This window comes from Acipenser ruthenus, chromosome 25, assembly GCF_902713425.1.
Source record: "Acipenser ruthenus chromosome 25, fAciRut3.2 maternal haplotype, whole genome shotgun sequence".
NCBI classification, from domain to species: Eukaryota; Metazoa; Chordata; class Actinopteri; order Acipenseriformes; family Acipenseridae; genus Acipenser; species Acipenser ruthenus.
Window position 1 is genome coordinate 8,303,696 of NC_081213.1, and position 16,827 is coordinate 8,320,522.

Below are 16,827 nucleotides of genomic sequence, written 5' to 3' on the forward strand. Positions count from 1 at the left end.
AGGTGCATTTACACCTCCGCTGCATTTCACTCGCAATGGGAATCCCTCAGATTCTCTTCTGCTCCGGCTGGTTTACATTGGTTAAAGCAGCATGAGTTCATCACAAAGGATTACAGTACAGGCATGCACACTGTGAAGCAGCTGACACTGAAATAGCTGTCAGTACAAGCAGAGTGCATTAAAAATGTGAGCAAAATCCTGGGATGTAACTAAAAGTTTAATCTACAGGGCCTCCCAGGAGTCAGGCCCTATAGACGATGTCATACATTGTGCTATCTGCACTACACAATATGTGAATTTGTTCCACTTAAAGACATTCTATACCTGCAAGAAATAGAAAGATAAACATGCAGTATTCTTGTGAGCCCAGCAGGTAGTTTACCAGCAGAGTAAACAGTTCTACTGGACACATTGAAGTTTACTAATCTGCATGGCCTTTTAACCTGTTCACACTGAGCCAAGTTTGTGACAGGTAAGGTAGTCAGCTAATGTAGTATACAACGAATCCAACACAATAAACTTTTTGAGGCATTTGAATACACTGGCCATGCAAAGGGACTGATTCACAATCCCATAATACTTGATATCTCGCTCATTCACACTAAGAGGATCCTATCACATCCAGATTTTGTATTGACTTCCTTCATGGCCTTCACTTTCCTGTCCTGCACAAACACAGCCTCCTTTTCAATTCTTTTAATTACTGCATGTGCCTTTCATTTCTCCCATCTTAATGCACAACTTTGCATGTATGAAATATTGTATCGTTGTTGTTTAGAATCACTATAATTTTCTATTGCAGTCATCACATTAAGCATCTCTCAATAGAGCTCTCCGAATCATGCCTAACCTGTACCTGTCACCCATAACTAACACTCAACAGCGCTACATTTAGAAATACTGAAAGAAAACGTGATAAAGTTAAACAACAAACATTTTTTTTTACCATAATGAGCATTGAAGAGAATTAAATAGTCGAAATGTTTGTCATTGAATTTTTTAGGTTTCTTGTAATATTTCTAAATGTAAGGACATCTGAAGGGATGTATTGTTAGTGGCATTTGTGTTCTTTGAAACTTATTTTGTTTCCTGCAGTTGGAGCAGCACAGTTGAGCTCTGCATTGGTATTCCATGCTGGGAGTCCAGTGCTGGGGAACAAGGGCTCCTTTGTTTTCCCTGCACAGCGACGGCTGTGTGATCGGATTATAAACTGGGTACCAGCGCACACAGCTCCACTACCACCACGCCTCCTCCAGGATCTTACTAGACCAGGAAACTGTGAAACTGACCTTTAGGACAACCTGCTTCTCTAGAATGTCTTTTAATAGGGATGTTGCAGTGAGAGTTTTTATTTGAAGTACTGTCTTTGACACAGACAGCGGTCCTCAAAAGAGTTGAAAGCATGATCGTTTTTCTCTTTAAGTAACAGCTGTAAAATGGCATACAATTGACATAACAAAACGACCATAGGGACAGAGGATACTGGATAGACATTTTGGGTATACTGTTTTAAAAACCTTCAGTTATTTTAGTTACAGTTAATACAGTTAAAGCTCCCTGCAGCCTTTTACCTTGTGCTCATTAAAGAGTGATAGCTCACATGTCATTTTAAATACATTTTTTTTACATTGCCCTTATTATTTAGGGTAGGTGGCTGTCAAGGTCATAAACGGCACGAGGAAGGCTGTTCAGTACAGCATTTAGGATTCTCCAGACAAACTCAAAGCAGGTAAAGGCAGAGTTAGTGAAAAAGATAATAACTCAATACTGGAGGAGCAACAGAACCCAGAGCCGCTCAGAATGATTGAAAGTATCAATCAAATGCAAAAAATAATCAATTTAATAGACATGAAGCTACTTACTATTTAACTCTGCATTTGTGCCGTAGTTTCATCACAGTGCTTTCATCCTGGTTCACCACAGTAAAGAGTTATAAGGGCCAGTTGCCCCTTATAAAAGTCTCCCATAGAAAAAGATGGTGAAAAAGCTAGGGAACGCTTGGTAAACCACAGGAAAGCGCAGAGGTATGATAAAGCATATTACAAAAATATGCCAATACCTGGTGAACTATGGAAAATAATGGTGGAAACTCAAAATGACCATGCAAATTTACCATGGTAAACTTATAATGGGCAACACAGTTTAGAATAGACCACCACAGAAAGAATTGAGTAACGTGCTGCGTAGTGCATGTGAAAGATGAGACTGTGACTAAACCAATAACCAAGAATGCTGTCTCTTTACTGCATTCCTTCAGAGCATTATTAGCAATTTACTGCATTCAGAAAAATCAGGTCGTGTAGACAGTCCAGTTTGTTACACCTTCTCAAAGGTAATTTTAGATGTAGTTGACAAAATGTATATTAAGTCTGCCACCGTTGGCTGTCCAGTTTGTTTCCAGTCCCCTCTCTCACTTTCTCATGCTGTCACATGCACTCTCCTCATGCTGCCAGCAGAGCACAGTGAGTATTCATTCTTTTGTGGTTTTTCAAAATTATGTCTTTGTTATACTGAGGAAAATAATGCAGGACAGAAATCTGTCTATATTGGGTATGAGCAACAGGAGCTTCTGATCTAATGTAATAAGGCTCTTCATGAATAAATTGCACCCTATGGAAAGCTGCACATTGGAAATCACATCATTCAGTCATGCAGTACCTGATTGGAAGCAATGACTGCAGGTGTTGACCATACAATGAGATTACAGTCTCCCGGGTGGGTGAGTCCAGCATTTCATATTGGTATAGTTACAGCTATTATAAGACAATTACTCATATATTACTTTTTTCAAGGTCCTGGAATTGAATAAAAAAAAAAGTCGGAGCGAATCAGTTATTCTGCTTAGCAACAGGCTGCTGTTGCTACCGACCCTTTGTAACATTAATCCACACTGTACTGTTGTCATGGCAATGTAACAGAATTTGGAATCCAAAGTGAATGGCATAGAGATTCTGCTTGTCATATAATAATAATAGTTATTTAAACACTTACTGCTTTCTAAATAGCTCCATTGCTTTGTGTGGATTTGAGTGTTGTCTGGTCTTGACCACAGTGCTGTTTTGTCGGTTTGGTGGGAAATATTCAAATGAAACTGCAAAACTGCAATACTGTGAACTCCTTAGCTGCTGATTCGTAACATTCCTTGTAGCATTAAAAAAAAGAATGTACAGCACACATTTGAAATGTGAACTGTATTGTGGAAAGGTTAATGAATATTTAAGCATGTCTTTGTTTGTCGTGAATAAACAATGTCGGGCTTTCATGGGTATCCATCACAAAGGACTGTACAGAACCAGCCGAAGAAAAGGCCAGCTTGAATGTGACTGAGTGAGGTGTAGCAGCGTCGGCTCTGAAACGCGTTTTCTAGTCTAGTTGAAACGGTGGATGTGGAAATGCATGACACTGTACAAAGGACTGAACTTCAATCCACATTTAAACTGCCCTTTGGAATGCCATTATTCCTACATATCTAGATGCTCCAACATTACAAAAAACAGCTATTAAGCATTAATGTCCTAGGCAGAGGTCATTGCCTGTCTTTACTAAGTGGCTCACTAGATGGCGCTGGCTCTTATTCCAGAACTAAAACTCCAGAACTGTGGTGAAAGCAGCTGAACTCATAACCCATATACAAACTAACATAGAACTCCAGTGAAAGCAGCCAAACTCATAACCCATATAAAAACTAACAACTCAAGTGTTTTAGTAACGATCTGAAGAACGACTCGGAAGTGAAAAGCGCTGGGTGCGCACTTTAATAAACAAGACAAAACGGGCCAAAAGAAAGGTTTAAGAAACACCACAGCCTTCACTGAACTTTTACAAACAATACAGCCCCTCAGGCTCTGGACAGAGGTCTGGTAGTGGGTGCTCGGTTGGCAGGTGCTTCCATATGACAGACTGAACAAATGAATAGTGTTCCATGAGTTATTATATAAAGCAGCTATGAGAAATTCAGCCAGAATGACATTTGACATGTCTGTACTTTGCAATGGTAATTGATTGTGCATGGTTTATAAAACTTTATCTTTCTATAACCCTCCCTTGATGGAAATTACAGCACTGACCCAGTGGAAACCCAGCCCTTGAGATACTAGCGGCGGGCTTCCATTCTTTATTGGTTGGAATGTGGCAGTGTGGACCCGGTTCTCTGTGCCATACAGACAGTATGTGCTTAGTGATTGGCCGCCGTGCCTGCTAATCAGCTGGAAGCGGTATGCCTACCCTATACGATACGGAGTGTTTCTCCTCCAGTGCCGTTACAATATTGCCAATGAGAGAGAGAGAGAGAAAGAAAGAGAGAGAGAGAGAGAGAGAGAGAGAGAGAGAGAGAGAGAGAGAGAGAGGTGAAATGAATTAATTAACCAAATTTAACTTTCTACCCTTTGAAACGGATCACCACGCTATAAGCCGGGGTGCGTTTTTAATAAGGTATGTGCTTCAGCATTTAATTTATTTTTAATTAAATTTCATTCACAGACTTTACTAATTCCCCCGCTCTATAATTATAAAACAAACCTATTCCATAAGTGTAATTTATAATGACCGCGTCAAATATATAATTATTTTCGAATTATTTTTTTATGTTTTATTATTAGATATCAAATGAACACATTTGAAACAGCTAGTAACAATGTTAATATTTAATTGCGTTTCCCAGTAGAATAATCTGGAATTCGATCTGTGTACACCGGTGTAGCTATGGTCAGGCACGCGATACGCAATTTTTTTTTTATATGTGCACCTGCTTTTTATAATACGGGAAACACGTTTCAGATAATTTAATTCATAGTTATAGAGTCCGTCTCGCATTGTCTTTTATCGTAATTTGCAGTCCTGTGTCGCTGGCCCGTGCACAGCGCTTTGTGTCACTATTATGCAATTTTTGGTGCATTGACTGACTCACAAAATAGGTTTCAGAATATCCTGCACTGTAAATGTGATTTTGTCTGCTGCAGCGATGCTGTGAAAAGTACGGTGCAGGTGCGTTAACTGGGCACCATTTTTTGAACATTAATGGGTCTGCACATCATTGTCTGGCTTATACGTGATGTAATGTATTTGGTCACGTTTTCTTGTTAGGCGGCTTATGCAGTACCACAGCGATGCGCCGTGCTCATTTGGAGGCCATTACATCCGATAACGTTTTTAAATGGCAGGAAATAATCTTGCTATCAATTTTACACTGAAATAGAACTAATTTATCAGTAAGAAAGCAGACCTTGTTGACGGTTTAGTTTGTTTACCTTCTCCTTTAGAACTACATGCTGCTCAGGCAGTAGATATTTCTATGACGTCTTCATGCACTTTAACAGTATATCATAATCTCAGGAAGTCAAAACTGAAATATAAACGAGTGAAATCTACCGAGATAGTTTATTCTGGAACATATACAGCAGGTTTCAGGTTTGTGCTTATCCAATAGTGTTACCTCAGGGAAAGTAATTCAAGATTAATGCCAATCTGGTCTGTGAAACCAGCCGATAAGGTAACAGCTTTTTAAAGTGTGTATATAAAAACAAATATCTGTGACACCCATAGACAGACGAGATATACCTGCCATAACACTGTCAATATGCTGTATGGTCACCTAATGAATAGACACCATGGCGTTCTGTTGTTGTGTAAAGTCAGAACAGGCCTGTGCTAATGCCTGAATAGCTATAACACATGCAATCTGCAATGAACAGCTGGTCCATTCTGCTCCATCACTTACTCCCTCCAGCGAATCAGAACTGTGCAGACACACCCCTCCCTCTGTCTCTGCAACCCAAGGAGGTTTCTGGGAATTAGAGTTTTTTTAGCTGATCCACCAAACATGCTGCAGTATGGAGTTGTCAGCTGTTACATTAAAAAACAAAGCTTTTATGTAAAAACAATCTTTAATTAAAAAAAAAAAAAAAAAAACTAGTGTCAGACTGCAGGCGGTGAGTCTGTTTGTCAAGTTGTCCTGGAGGGAAACATAACAGTTCCCCAATGATACAATATGCTTTTATCTGAAATAAAAAAGAAAAAAAAAACATTGCCCAATCGTTTATCTCAAGGAGCGACTAGGAGCATCAAGTACCAACATTTCCTGTAAATATAAAGGCCCAAAACCACAAAGGGCCTTATAAGTAGTAAGAAGGATTTTAAAATCAGTCCTGAATTAATAGGAAGCCAGTGCAGTGATTTAAGAAGTGGAGTGCTGTGTTGTGAACGGCGTGCGTGAGTCAGCACTCTGGCAGCAGCATTGTGAACCATTTGGAGCCGACGTCATTTAGAATGAGGAAGGACAGCAAACCAATAATCTAGACAAGAAATAACAAACGCAAGACCAACATCTCGGCATCTTTACCAGATATGGGTCTCAATTTGGCAGTGTTCCTCAAATGATAAAATGATAACCATTGCTAACTCCTTCAGGGAAAGACGTTTTACTGTCTACGGACTCAGGAATTACGGAATTGTGAAGGGAGAGAAAGAACTACAGCACCTCAACAGCCCTACCGAACAGGGACCGACAGGCTTCCAGCTTCAGTTTGATTCAGCTGTTTAGCTGCAATTTTCATTGTTCCACAATACCCTGCTGCACCCTAAGCGACCATAGTAGTGGCACTGGAACTCTGCAGCGGTCGGTTCTGCCGAGTCATTGCTGTTCCGTCACACATTCTGATATGGAAGCACCTACCAACTGAGCATGAGCTATCGGCCACTATCGAAGAAGACTTGAATTTAAAATACATCACTACAATGTTAATGTAGAAGACTACATGTGTACAGTTTGTGTATGGAAAGACTACAGCATGACTAAATACCGAATATTACAAAATTACCATACACTGTATAGTTACTGTATAAAAGGCCAAACTCGATTTCACTGGATATTTCCGATAATGTTCTAAACATTTGTGGATAACCACAGGTACTGCTTATACCACCATAGTGATTTGCCATGTTTTTTTTAATATGCTTTATCATAGTCATCTGGGCTTTACAATGCTATACCATGCTTTCACTGTCCTTTATTACACTTTACGTTTACTCAGGGAAAGTGTTGTAAGTACTGTGTTATCTCTAAACTATACTGAACCCTTCAGTCGGATTGAACAGACAGAAAAAGAAAGAACAGTTTATAGGCACAGTGGTGATTATGGATAAGTCAGTAGTTAGATAAGTAGACAAAACTAAAATTCTGCGGCTAGCTAATTCACAACTAATGCCTTTCTGTGGAGGCCTGGGTTTTAATCTCACAAGTGTAATGAGTTTGGTCAGTGGTTGCAGCCTAGCCCATGAAGAGGAAATAGCAGAGTGGATTGAATCAGAGATGTGTATATCTCGGGATGCAGGATTTTGCAGGGCGCCAAATAAAGAATCTGAGTGAAGCGGTTCAATCATTTGTGCAAATGCGTTGATCTCGATGTTACTGCTCGGAAATATTGCTATACCTTAAACTGGACGTTTACTCAGCAGTAAACCTGGGATTATGTTCAACAAACCGCACACATGACACTCCTTTGATAGTTCATTTACAGTGTGGGAAAAAAACATTATCTCCACTGGATTTTTATTTCTGACCTCACAAAGGATGCTGTAGTGCGTGTACAGAGTGTTTGGACTTGAGAATACACAGCTGGCAGTCACCCGTGTTAGAAATGGCATGCACACAACGGGTGCAGTGTGTGTCGGTAAAGAAGAGAGGAGGGTCTGTACAGTTCTATGAAAATGTTTAAAAAGCCAAAAAAATTTGATTGATCGGATGCTTATTAACACTTCTTTTTAAAACCGTTTTGGGGATGTCATCCTAAATTACGTTCTATCCCACAAGCTCAGGCTGGCCGCTCGCCCTCATGCGTGTGTCGTATTTAACGGCCGTGTTTGTCTGTCTCCAGATTCCAGGAGGAAGTACTGCTGCCTGCTCTCCCGCCGCCATGGCGACCGTCGTCATGGAGCAGATCGGACGACTCTTCATCAACGTGCAGCAGATCCGTCAGATCCCTCAGCTGCTGGAGACGGCCATCCCCACCCTCCCGGGTACAGTGAAGGACTGCGAGGTCCCCTGGGTCTTCAGGGAGCCCCACATCCTCTCCGGCTACCGCCCTCACCACCAGAACTGGCGCTACTACTGCCTGACGCTCTTCCAGCGCCACAACGAGGCCGTCAACATCTGGACACACCTGGTGGCTGCTCTGGTGGTCCTGGTGAAATTCCGGCAGCTCTCGGAGACCATAGATTTCCTGAGGGACCCTCACGCCCAGCCTCTGTTCATCGTACTGCTAGCCGCCTTCACCTACCTGTCCTTCAGTACCCTAGCGCACCTGCTGTCTGCCCGCTCGGAGCTCTCTCACTACACCTTCTTCTTCTTAGATTACGTGGGAGTTGCCGTCTACCAGTACGCGAGTGCCATGGCGCATTTCTACTACGTGGTGGAGGAGGAGTGGCATGCCCTGGTTGGGAGTATCTTCCTCCCCTTGGCTGCCTTCCTGGCTTGGCTCTCCTGCACCGGATGCTGCTACGGGAAGTACCTGAGCCACCAGCTTCCCAAGTTTGGCCACAAACTCTTCCAGGTCGTCCCGTCTGGCTTGGCCTACCTGTTAGATGTCAGCCCGCTGTTTCACCGCATTTACAGATGCTGCGTGACGGGCTGCTCGGACCCGGCTGTCTCCTATCACCAGTATCAGGTGCTGCTCTTCCTGGTGTGCGCCTACTTCTTCTCCTACCCCCACCCGGAGAAGTGGTTCCCTGGGAAGTGTGATTTCCTGGGTCAGGGTCACCAGATCTTCCACGTCTTTCTGGCACTGTGCACGATGGCGCAGATAGAGGGAGTGCGGCTGGATTATGCCACGCGACGGCCCCTGTACGAGCGTCTCCACGGCAACTCGGTGCACGACTTCACCGCCCTCTTCATCTTCACTTCCTGCTGCAGCGCCCTGACTGCATTCTACCTGCGGAACAAGGTGCGCAACAAAATCTGCAGCAAGGAGGAGTGACCATGGGAACGACTGTCTCAATTCTACAGGAAGGTGCCACCGGACAGTGGCGCTTGCCGTGTCTTAAAGTATTTTCGGAATTTCCCATTAGGCTAAACATTCATCAGTATTTAATATAACGTGTTCAGGCGCTGCACAATCATGTTCAGTAAAATATGATTCCCTGTGTTTTGACTGTTTACCACATTTTTCCTGTATTTTTATGTGCCCTTGTTGACTATCCAGGTTGTTTATGTTCTCCGTGAGCAGCAGACCAGCTTCTGATTCTGTCCTCTAAGTGGGCTATGCGTTGTCATCTGTGAGTTCTGCTGCTGTGTTTTTGTAATATACAGTTAATACCTATAAACCAGATATTTTCCCTGTGGGATCGTAGGGCATTTAACTTACATTTCATTTTTAAAGGTAATTTAAGAAATTGAAGTCATCAGTGCAATTCTATGGTAAGTCCTACTTCTTGAAACGCATTTGGAGTTTGAGCCACAGAACTTCAATGTTAACGACAGGAAGGGGTGGGTACTATGTCACTATGAGTACCTGAAAGCAAGGCCAGGAAGCAGAGATTTCTTTAATCTAGTGTAGTACCAGGGATCGCGTTTTCAAATCACGTTTGCTGGAGCATGTGTTTCTTTCAAAACTGCACATTTGAGCCCTACACAACGGATGGCATTATTTTGGCTACAATCACGTTAACATATAAGAACTGCACTAAATATAAATGCAATGAGTTTTTAAAAATACATACATATTTAACAAAGTCATTGATTATGATAAAGGCTAATCTGTAAGTAGGTTTATTAGTGGAGCTGGATTTTCAGATAAATTTGGCATCCTTGTGAATTTTCCTCTTCAATATCAGTTAACCCCCCTTTTAGAAATAGCCAGTAACCACAGCTTCCTCTATCTCGTGTCAAAGAGATTTCAAAGACCTGCTGCTTCGTGTTGTATTTCAAACTCACTCCATTGGTCTAGCTGCACACAGTTGGCGTGACCTACAGCTCCCAGGATACAGCAGTTTATCAGTCGTGTTGTATTCGAAATATTTGCATATCCTGAATTACCATGACAACAAGTGAGAAGATTCTCAGCACAGTGGTAATGTTAATACAGGAAATTGATGTCAAAGCATTGCTCAGCACTCCTTTAGCGGGTTATATAAGTATTAAATATACAGAACCAATATATGACTTATCTTAAAGGTACACAAGTAGTATGTGTATTGATTCTGTATGAAAGTGTGCTGCACACAGGAGAAAGCATGGCATACGATATTTACATCATCGGTGGATGCATTGATAATCTGTAAATATGAACAAATGCAAATGAATCCCCTCCGCTCCTCAATTGTCATCACTGGTAGTTTCAGGTGTGCTATGGAGCTGCTGAACCTGTTTATGAACTCCTGAACAAGTTCGATGTCTCTTTCATGTTTGTAGAGGGCTGGCTGCTCTAGAGTCATTTAGGGGCGCATATTTACACAATCCACTGCCAGTGAATTTCAGTGCACAGGTGGCACTGTGGTATGACTTTCAACAGTTGCAGTAACTTTGAGATACAATGGCCATGTAGTTTGTTTTGCATGTCATATCTTTTTTTTGGTTTGTTTCAGGATATAATCTTCTTTCCCCAGCCTTCCCAGCGATCGGTAGAGATGAGCCGGTTCATAACTTTTACAATTTGATCATTTGAATTTAGTGCTGATGAAAGATGAGGGAGAGCAAGAGCAAGAGAGACAGAAGATAGAGAGAGACAGTCACAGAGAGCGAGAACGAGAGAGACTGAGATAGACAGAAACCGAGGATAGAGAAAGAGAGAGAGAGACAGAGACAGGGAGAGCGAGAGAGATACAGAGACAGGGAGAGCGAGAGAGACCGAGATAGAGACAGAGACAGAGTATAGAGAGAAAGAGAGAGAGAGAGACAGAGAGAGCGAGAGAGATACAGAGACAGGGAGAGCGAGAGAGGCAGAGATACAGAGAGACCGAGGAGAGCGAGAGAGACCAAGATAGAGACAGAGACCGAGGATAGAGAAAGAGAGAGAGACAGAGAGAGCGAGAGAGATACAGAGACAGGGAGAGCGAGAGAGGCAGAGATACAGAGAGACCGAGGAGAGCGAGAGAGACCAAGATACAGAGACAGAGACCGAGGATAGAGAAAGAGAGAGAGAGAGACAGAGAGAGCGAGAGAGATACAGAGACAGGGAGAGCGAGAGAGGCAGAGATAGACAGAGACCGAGGATAGAGAAAGAGAGAGAGAGAGGCAGAGATACAGAGAGACAGAGGAGAGCGAGAGAGACCAAGATAGAGACAGAGACAGAGACCGAATATAGAGAGAAAGACAGTCAGGGAGAGACAGAGGATAGAGAGAGAGCAAGAGAGACCAAGATACAGAGACAGAGACCGAGAATAGAGAGAGAAAGAGAGAGAGGGAGAGACAGATACAGAGACAGAAGAGAGAGCGAGAGAGATCGAAATAGAGACAGAGACCGAGGCTAGAGTGAGAGAGAGAGAATCTCAATCGTGAAGCTGCTTATTTCATTTGTGAGCTGGCTAGCTCACCAGTCTCTCTACCCCCATACCTGATACAATCAAAGAAACTTCAAACATATATTTCAGAAAGTGGGACTTAACAAGTACTGTACAGTACAGGCATAGCAAAGTGTATTAAAGCACAGTGGAAGCATGGTGAAGCATAGGGGAACATTGTATAGCCCCTATTATATAGAATATTAAAAGAACATTGTACTAAACTGTGGTAGATGCCATGAGAAAGCATGGGAACACTTCAAAATGGCTGTGCAATATTACTGTGGTAACTTTTACAAAGGAATCTTTCCATTGTTGCAGTCTGCGCTGTGTGGTTTAAAGAGGCAGGGCTCTATTTTAATGATCGAAACAGTGGCTGATCCAAGTGCCCGATACGTTTAGAGCGACAGCATTAATATTGGCCTCTTTGGTAACTGCAGCTAACAAAATAGTCCCATGAATCTTGAACCTGTTTTGCACTTCCAGTAGCCACATTAGCCTCAAATGTGCCATTTTAAAAAACTACAGCAAACGTGCATTTGAATTTTAAATGTTACATGGGAGGCTTATTTAGGTTATGCCTTTTTGTGGGGTTGTCTGTTTGTTCTTCTTATTCATTTAACAGCCAGAAATAAGTGATGCCAGTCCACGCTGTGTGACAGCCTTTGTGTGGAGGCAGAGAGGCGTGAAGCTGGCTAGGGTCGCCATCAGTGACCATGTGACTCTATAGCAGGGGTCGCCATCAGTGACCATGTGACTCTATAGCAGGGGTCGCCATCAGTGACCATGTGACTCTATAGCAGGGGTCAGTAGTGGAGATACAGCCCACACCGCCAGCACTGAATTACAGGAGGATTGGTCAGTATTGGCCTTCATATAATCATGTGCTACTGATAAGTGTAAAAAAAATAAATAAAATGTTTGCATTTAACACTTCCATCAACAGTAACAAAAATAAGTGACTAAATAAAATGTCTTATGTCTAATCATATACCTAGTGCCTTTCATTTTTTCCAGTCGATTTATCTTTATATCAGTCTTTACTTTTATTTTTTGTTTTTTAGGTAAATATTGGATGAAAGAATGGGAGAAAGTATTCAAAAAGCATTTAACATGTTACTTTTCAAAATTTATTTTTGTAAAAACAGAATGATCACAAAAGTGCAACAGAAGTATTTCACAATCTGTTGAGAAGTTGCAGAATTTCAATAAGAACAAAAAAAGACAATTTTTCTTTGAAAATACTGTAGATTGTTTTAGGGCTGCTTTCAAAGCATGCAGTCTTTAATTTACTCCTATTTTTTTAAAAGAAGAAAAATCCCACTAATGCACAAAACTGAGAAACAAACTTGAGAGTGCTGTGTGTGTCCCACAAAGAACATGATGCTAACTTTCCTGTTTTTGTAATGAGGTGCAGGAAACGGGTTTAAAAATTCACTGGCAGGTTGGATCTGGTCATCCAAATGGTCAGTTTCCTCCTCGTGATGCTTGAGTCCCTCTCAAATGTGTTTTAAGAAGAAACTGTTTGAACAACCGCTCAATTCCTTGTGTACCTGATGGGTTTAAGAGGCCTTCAGTCACATTACTTACATATTTGATGCCATGTAAAGTCAGTAAGGGTTTTTCTCCTTAAAAAAAAAACAAAAAAAAAACGGAGCTAATTAAAGACTGGAGTAAACTCTTTAAAATATAGCCCATGATCTTTAAACCTCAAATCTATCTAACTGAGATGGATGTCAATGTGTTGAAATGATGTTCCAGTCCTGAGTCTCTAATGATTTTTTCTTTTTCTTTTTTTTCAAACTGGAGGAAAAGGTTTGATCCCTCGAGGATCAATAATCTAAAAGCCATTCTGAGTCCTAATAACCGTCTCGCTTCTCCCTGCAGTCACATTCAGCAGTAATGATCCTCATAGAGTTTGCAATCATTCCAGTTCAGTTTTCTTATACATTTTATTTGTTCTTTCTATAATTAAAAGAACCAGCTTTAGATTGCACTCAGAAGAGGATATTGTACATAGATAGACCACTCGTGTATGGAGATAGATAGGTATCGTGGATCGATTTATAGACACTTAGATGATATTGTAAATGGCGATAAATATATTGATAGTGCATATATAGATATTGTGGATAGATTGATAGATCAATATATACTGTAGATAGAATGATGTATTTATAGATACTGTAGGTATTGCATAGTGTTAAAGAGATTGATAGTCTATGTAGATGGATTGATAGATACTGTAGATAGACTGATTATTATTTATTTCTTAGCTGACACCCTTATCCAGGGTGACTTACAATGGTTATCACATTATTTTTACATACAATTACCCATTTATACAGTTGGGTTTTTACTGGAGCAATCTAGGTAAAGTACCTTGCTCAAGGGTACAGCAGCAGTATCCTTCACCTGGGATTGAACCCACGACCCTCCGGTCAAGAGTCCAGAGCCCTAACCACTACTCCACACTGCTGCCCACACTGCTGATAGTAGGGAGATATGGTAGATAGATCAATGATAGACAATGTGTGTGATACTGTAGATCGCTTGATAGCCACTGTAGATGATATTGCATTTAGTGACACTACATAGATTGATACTGTAGATAGATTAATAGTTCTTGTCTGAGAAGGGATCCCTGGCTGTATCCATCAGTGCTAATGCCCTGTCTGTGCTGGTGTGCTGTGAGTAATGGTGCTGTCAATGGGGAGCAGGCTATCATTTCAGCATCACCCCCTCCAGCACTCTGAAGATACCAATTAGCTGAGCGCCCAGAATAGACTAAAACAGTCAAATAAAAAAATTAAAAGATTTCAATTAACAAACTCATTATTATAGTATTTAGTAGGTCTTTATTTGATTTAAACATTATTATTATTATTATTATTATTATTATTATTATTATTATTATTATTATTATTATTAACTGTTTATTATTACCCCACTGTTTATATAATTAAAATAGACTTCATAAAAAGTCTAAAACTCATTTTTTTTTTCTTGTCTAATTGCTAAAACAAATTCCATTTAAAAAACGTAAGTACTTGTAAAACCTAAGAAGTGATGATAATACATATTAGGTAGGATTTACTGAATTAATTTTGTTAATTGTGTGTCCTTCAAACCAAGAGTCAATTCTAATTCTAATTTTTTTTTAAAAAATCCTTAGATTTAAGACATAAAACTATCATCACACATTACATTAAAGACTCATTCAGAAAATATTCAATACAACTATAAGAAACTTAAATAGAGTATAAAACATTTTGGATAATGCATTCTTAAGTGTAGTTATGTCAAGTAAGGATTTTTATACTGTGCTTTAAGTTTCTTTAAGTTTTACCTAATCAACTTTTTTTTAAAAAAATTTGTATTCAAATATATAGTCTCCAGTTTTATCAATAAATGTTAGCCTTTAGGCGTAATTCGGGGGATGACGTAGAGGGCTCTCTCCCGCTTTGCGCTGCTTTTTCTTATCCTATATCCTTTTCTTTAGCCAGTCTTACCTTCCCTCCGTGGCGTCCTGCCCGGTAGCGTCCGCCGATCTCTCCAGGTGGAAGCTGATCCCAGTTCAGCCTCATTTAGTATTTCCAGCCAATCACACAATGCAGCGCTCGCCTCGTCAATTATTAGGGCATGGCCAGCGCTGCTCCACGTATGTTATTGGCTGTCCCTCCTTAGCTGCCTGAGGATGCTGCACTGAGTTGCGAAGGATCTGTTCTTTTGTCCTGTTCGTCCCCTGCCTGTCTCTTGCCCAGCAGCCAGAGGATGCTGCCTGACCCGTCGGGAGCGAGAGTCAGATTTGTTGTATGTTATGTGTCTAAACTTTGCTCTCTCTCACTTTTACGTCACCCAGCAGGCGGAGGATGCTGCCTGACCCGGCGGAAAGTGTTTATATCTAATCCTTTGCTCTTCTCGTGTCTCCCTCTCTACTTCGCCCAGCAGCCAGAGGATGCTGCCTGACCCGACCAGAAGGGAAAACTCTTCGTCCCCCTATCTCGTCCTGCTATCAGTATCTAACCTCAATGTTACTAAGCACCATTCCCAAGCTCCATCCCCAATCTCGCCATCCCTCTCAAACTCGTTTCACTCTTAAACTCTCAAATCTCTCGCCCCTCTCAAGCCTCCTAACCAACCGGAGAAATCCTCTCATCTTGTTTCATTCTTAATATCTCACTCCCAATTTCGCCTCCTCTCAAGCCCTCGAAGGCATCTAGTGAATGAACATTTGCCAAAGCTTCTGTGTCATTACAAGTTGAGTGAGAGGAGCTGAGTTCTGCTCTCACGGGGGGGTCGGGCAAGGTAATGATGTGAACGAACAAACACATCTAGCACCATCTAGATTACCCCTGGACTTTTACAGCATCTCAACCCTCACTGTGCCGAATTATTGTCGCAAATGTATTTTTAAACACTTTGACTATCAGTATATAAGGCCTGGAGCGGTCAGATGTTATTTAGCTGGATGTGAAACGGGTAGAAGCATATGCACAATAGTGAGTGCCTGTCTAGTCGGAGCATCTGTAATTGAGAAAGGTAGACTTCCCAGAAGACAACTACGGATCGGACAACCAGAGACTGGGAAGAAGACAGCTGCAGAGGACTGAGCTGTCTGAGAAAGCGTCCGTGAAACCACACACTAGCACAGCCTGCAGGTAGGTAGTGATCATTCAATATGGAGTGTGTACCGGACACTGGCTGGCTGGTGCTGTACTGTGCTGTCGGTTCAGATATATTTTCAGACACTAGATAGCAGTGTGTCAATGAAACAAATGCAGTTTCTGATCTGACTGACCAAACAGCACAGCTTTCTATCACACAGCACTGGCTCCAGGGTAACATTGGACCGACTTCTCAAGGTCTTTATATCAAAATGCATTAGCACTCATTTTTGTGGCTGTAAAGGCAAAATGTTATACAGCTATTAACCATTAACTTCTGCTAGCCCTTAAAAATCCAAGTTGTGTGTTTGTGTAAAATGCACATTTTTATTTTTATTTCCCCCCAGAAAATGGTGCAAATTGCATTTTGGTATGAAGATCGTAATGCATCGTGCCCCATATCTCTAATATCTGAAGCAGGGATATCTGTATTCTGTACAGACTGAGAGTGGTTGCATGTGTTACTCTGTGGAGGATCTATTATTTAGCACGGTGAATCCCAGTGTTCTTATTTTCCATGCTTCTATATACTGTACTGTTCAACAGAACTAGACAGGCAAATGAAGGGTGTGTCTGTTTAAAATGGAGGCGGTTTAAACTAAGATTTCATCATAGAGAAAAGCAAACTACATGTTTTATATGGCATTATCAAAAGCTGGAAAAGACTTTG

The 16,827-nt window shown here is 41.2% G+C and overlaps 1 protein-coding gene across 1 annotated transcript; it reads left to right on the plus strand.

The window, feature by feature from the left end:
• The first annotated feature begins 4,285 nt into the window (after window positions 1-4,285).
• LOC117413824 (membrane progestin receptor alpha-B-like) lies at window positions 4,286-11,170 on the plus strand. Its single transcript, XM_034023166.3, has 2 exons — window positions 4,286-4,431; window positions 7,872-11,170. Exon 2 carries the CDS (start codon window positions 7,911-7,913, stop codon window positions 8,967-8,969), a length of 1,059 nt encoding a protein of 352 aa, XP_033879057.1. The 5' UTR covers window positions 4,286-4,431; window positions 7,872-7,910; the 3' UTR covers window positions 8,970-11,170.
• Window positions 11,171-16,827: the final 5,657 nt, after the last annotated feature.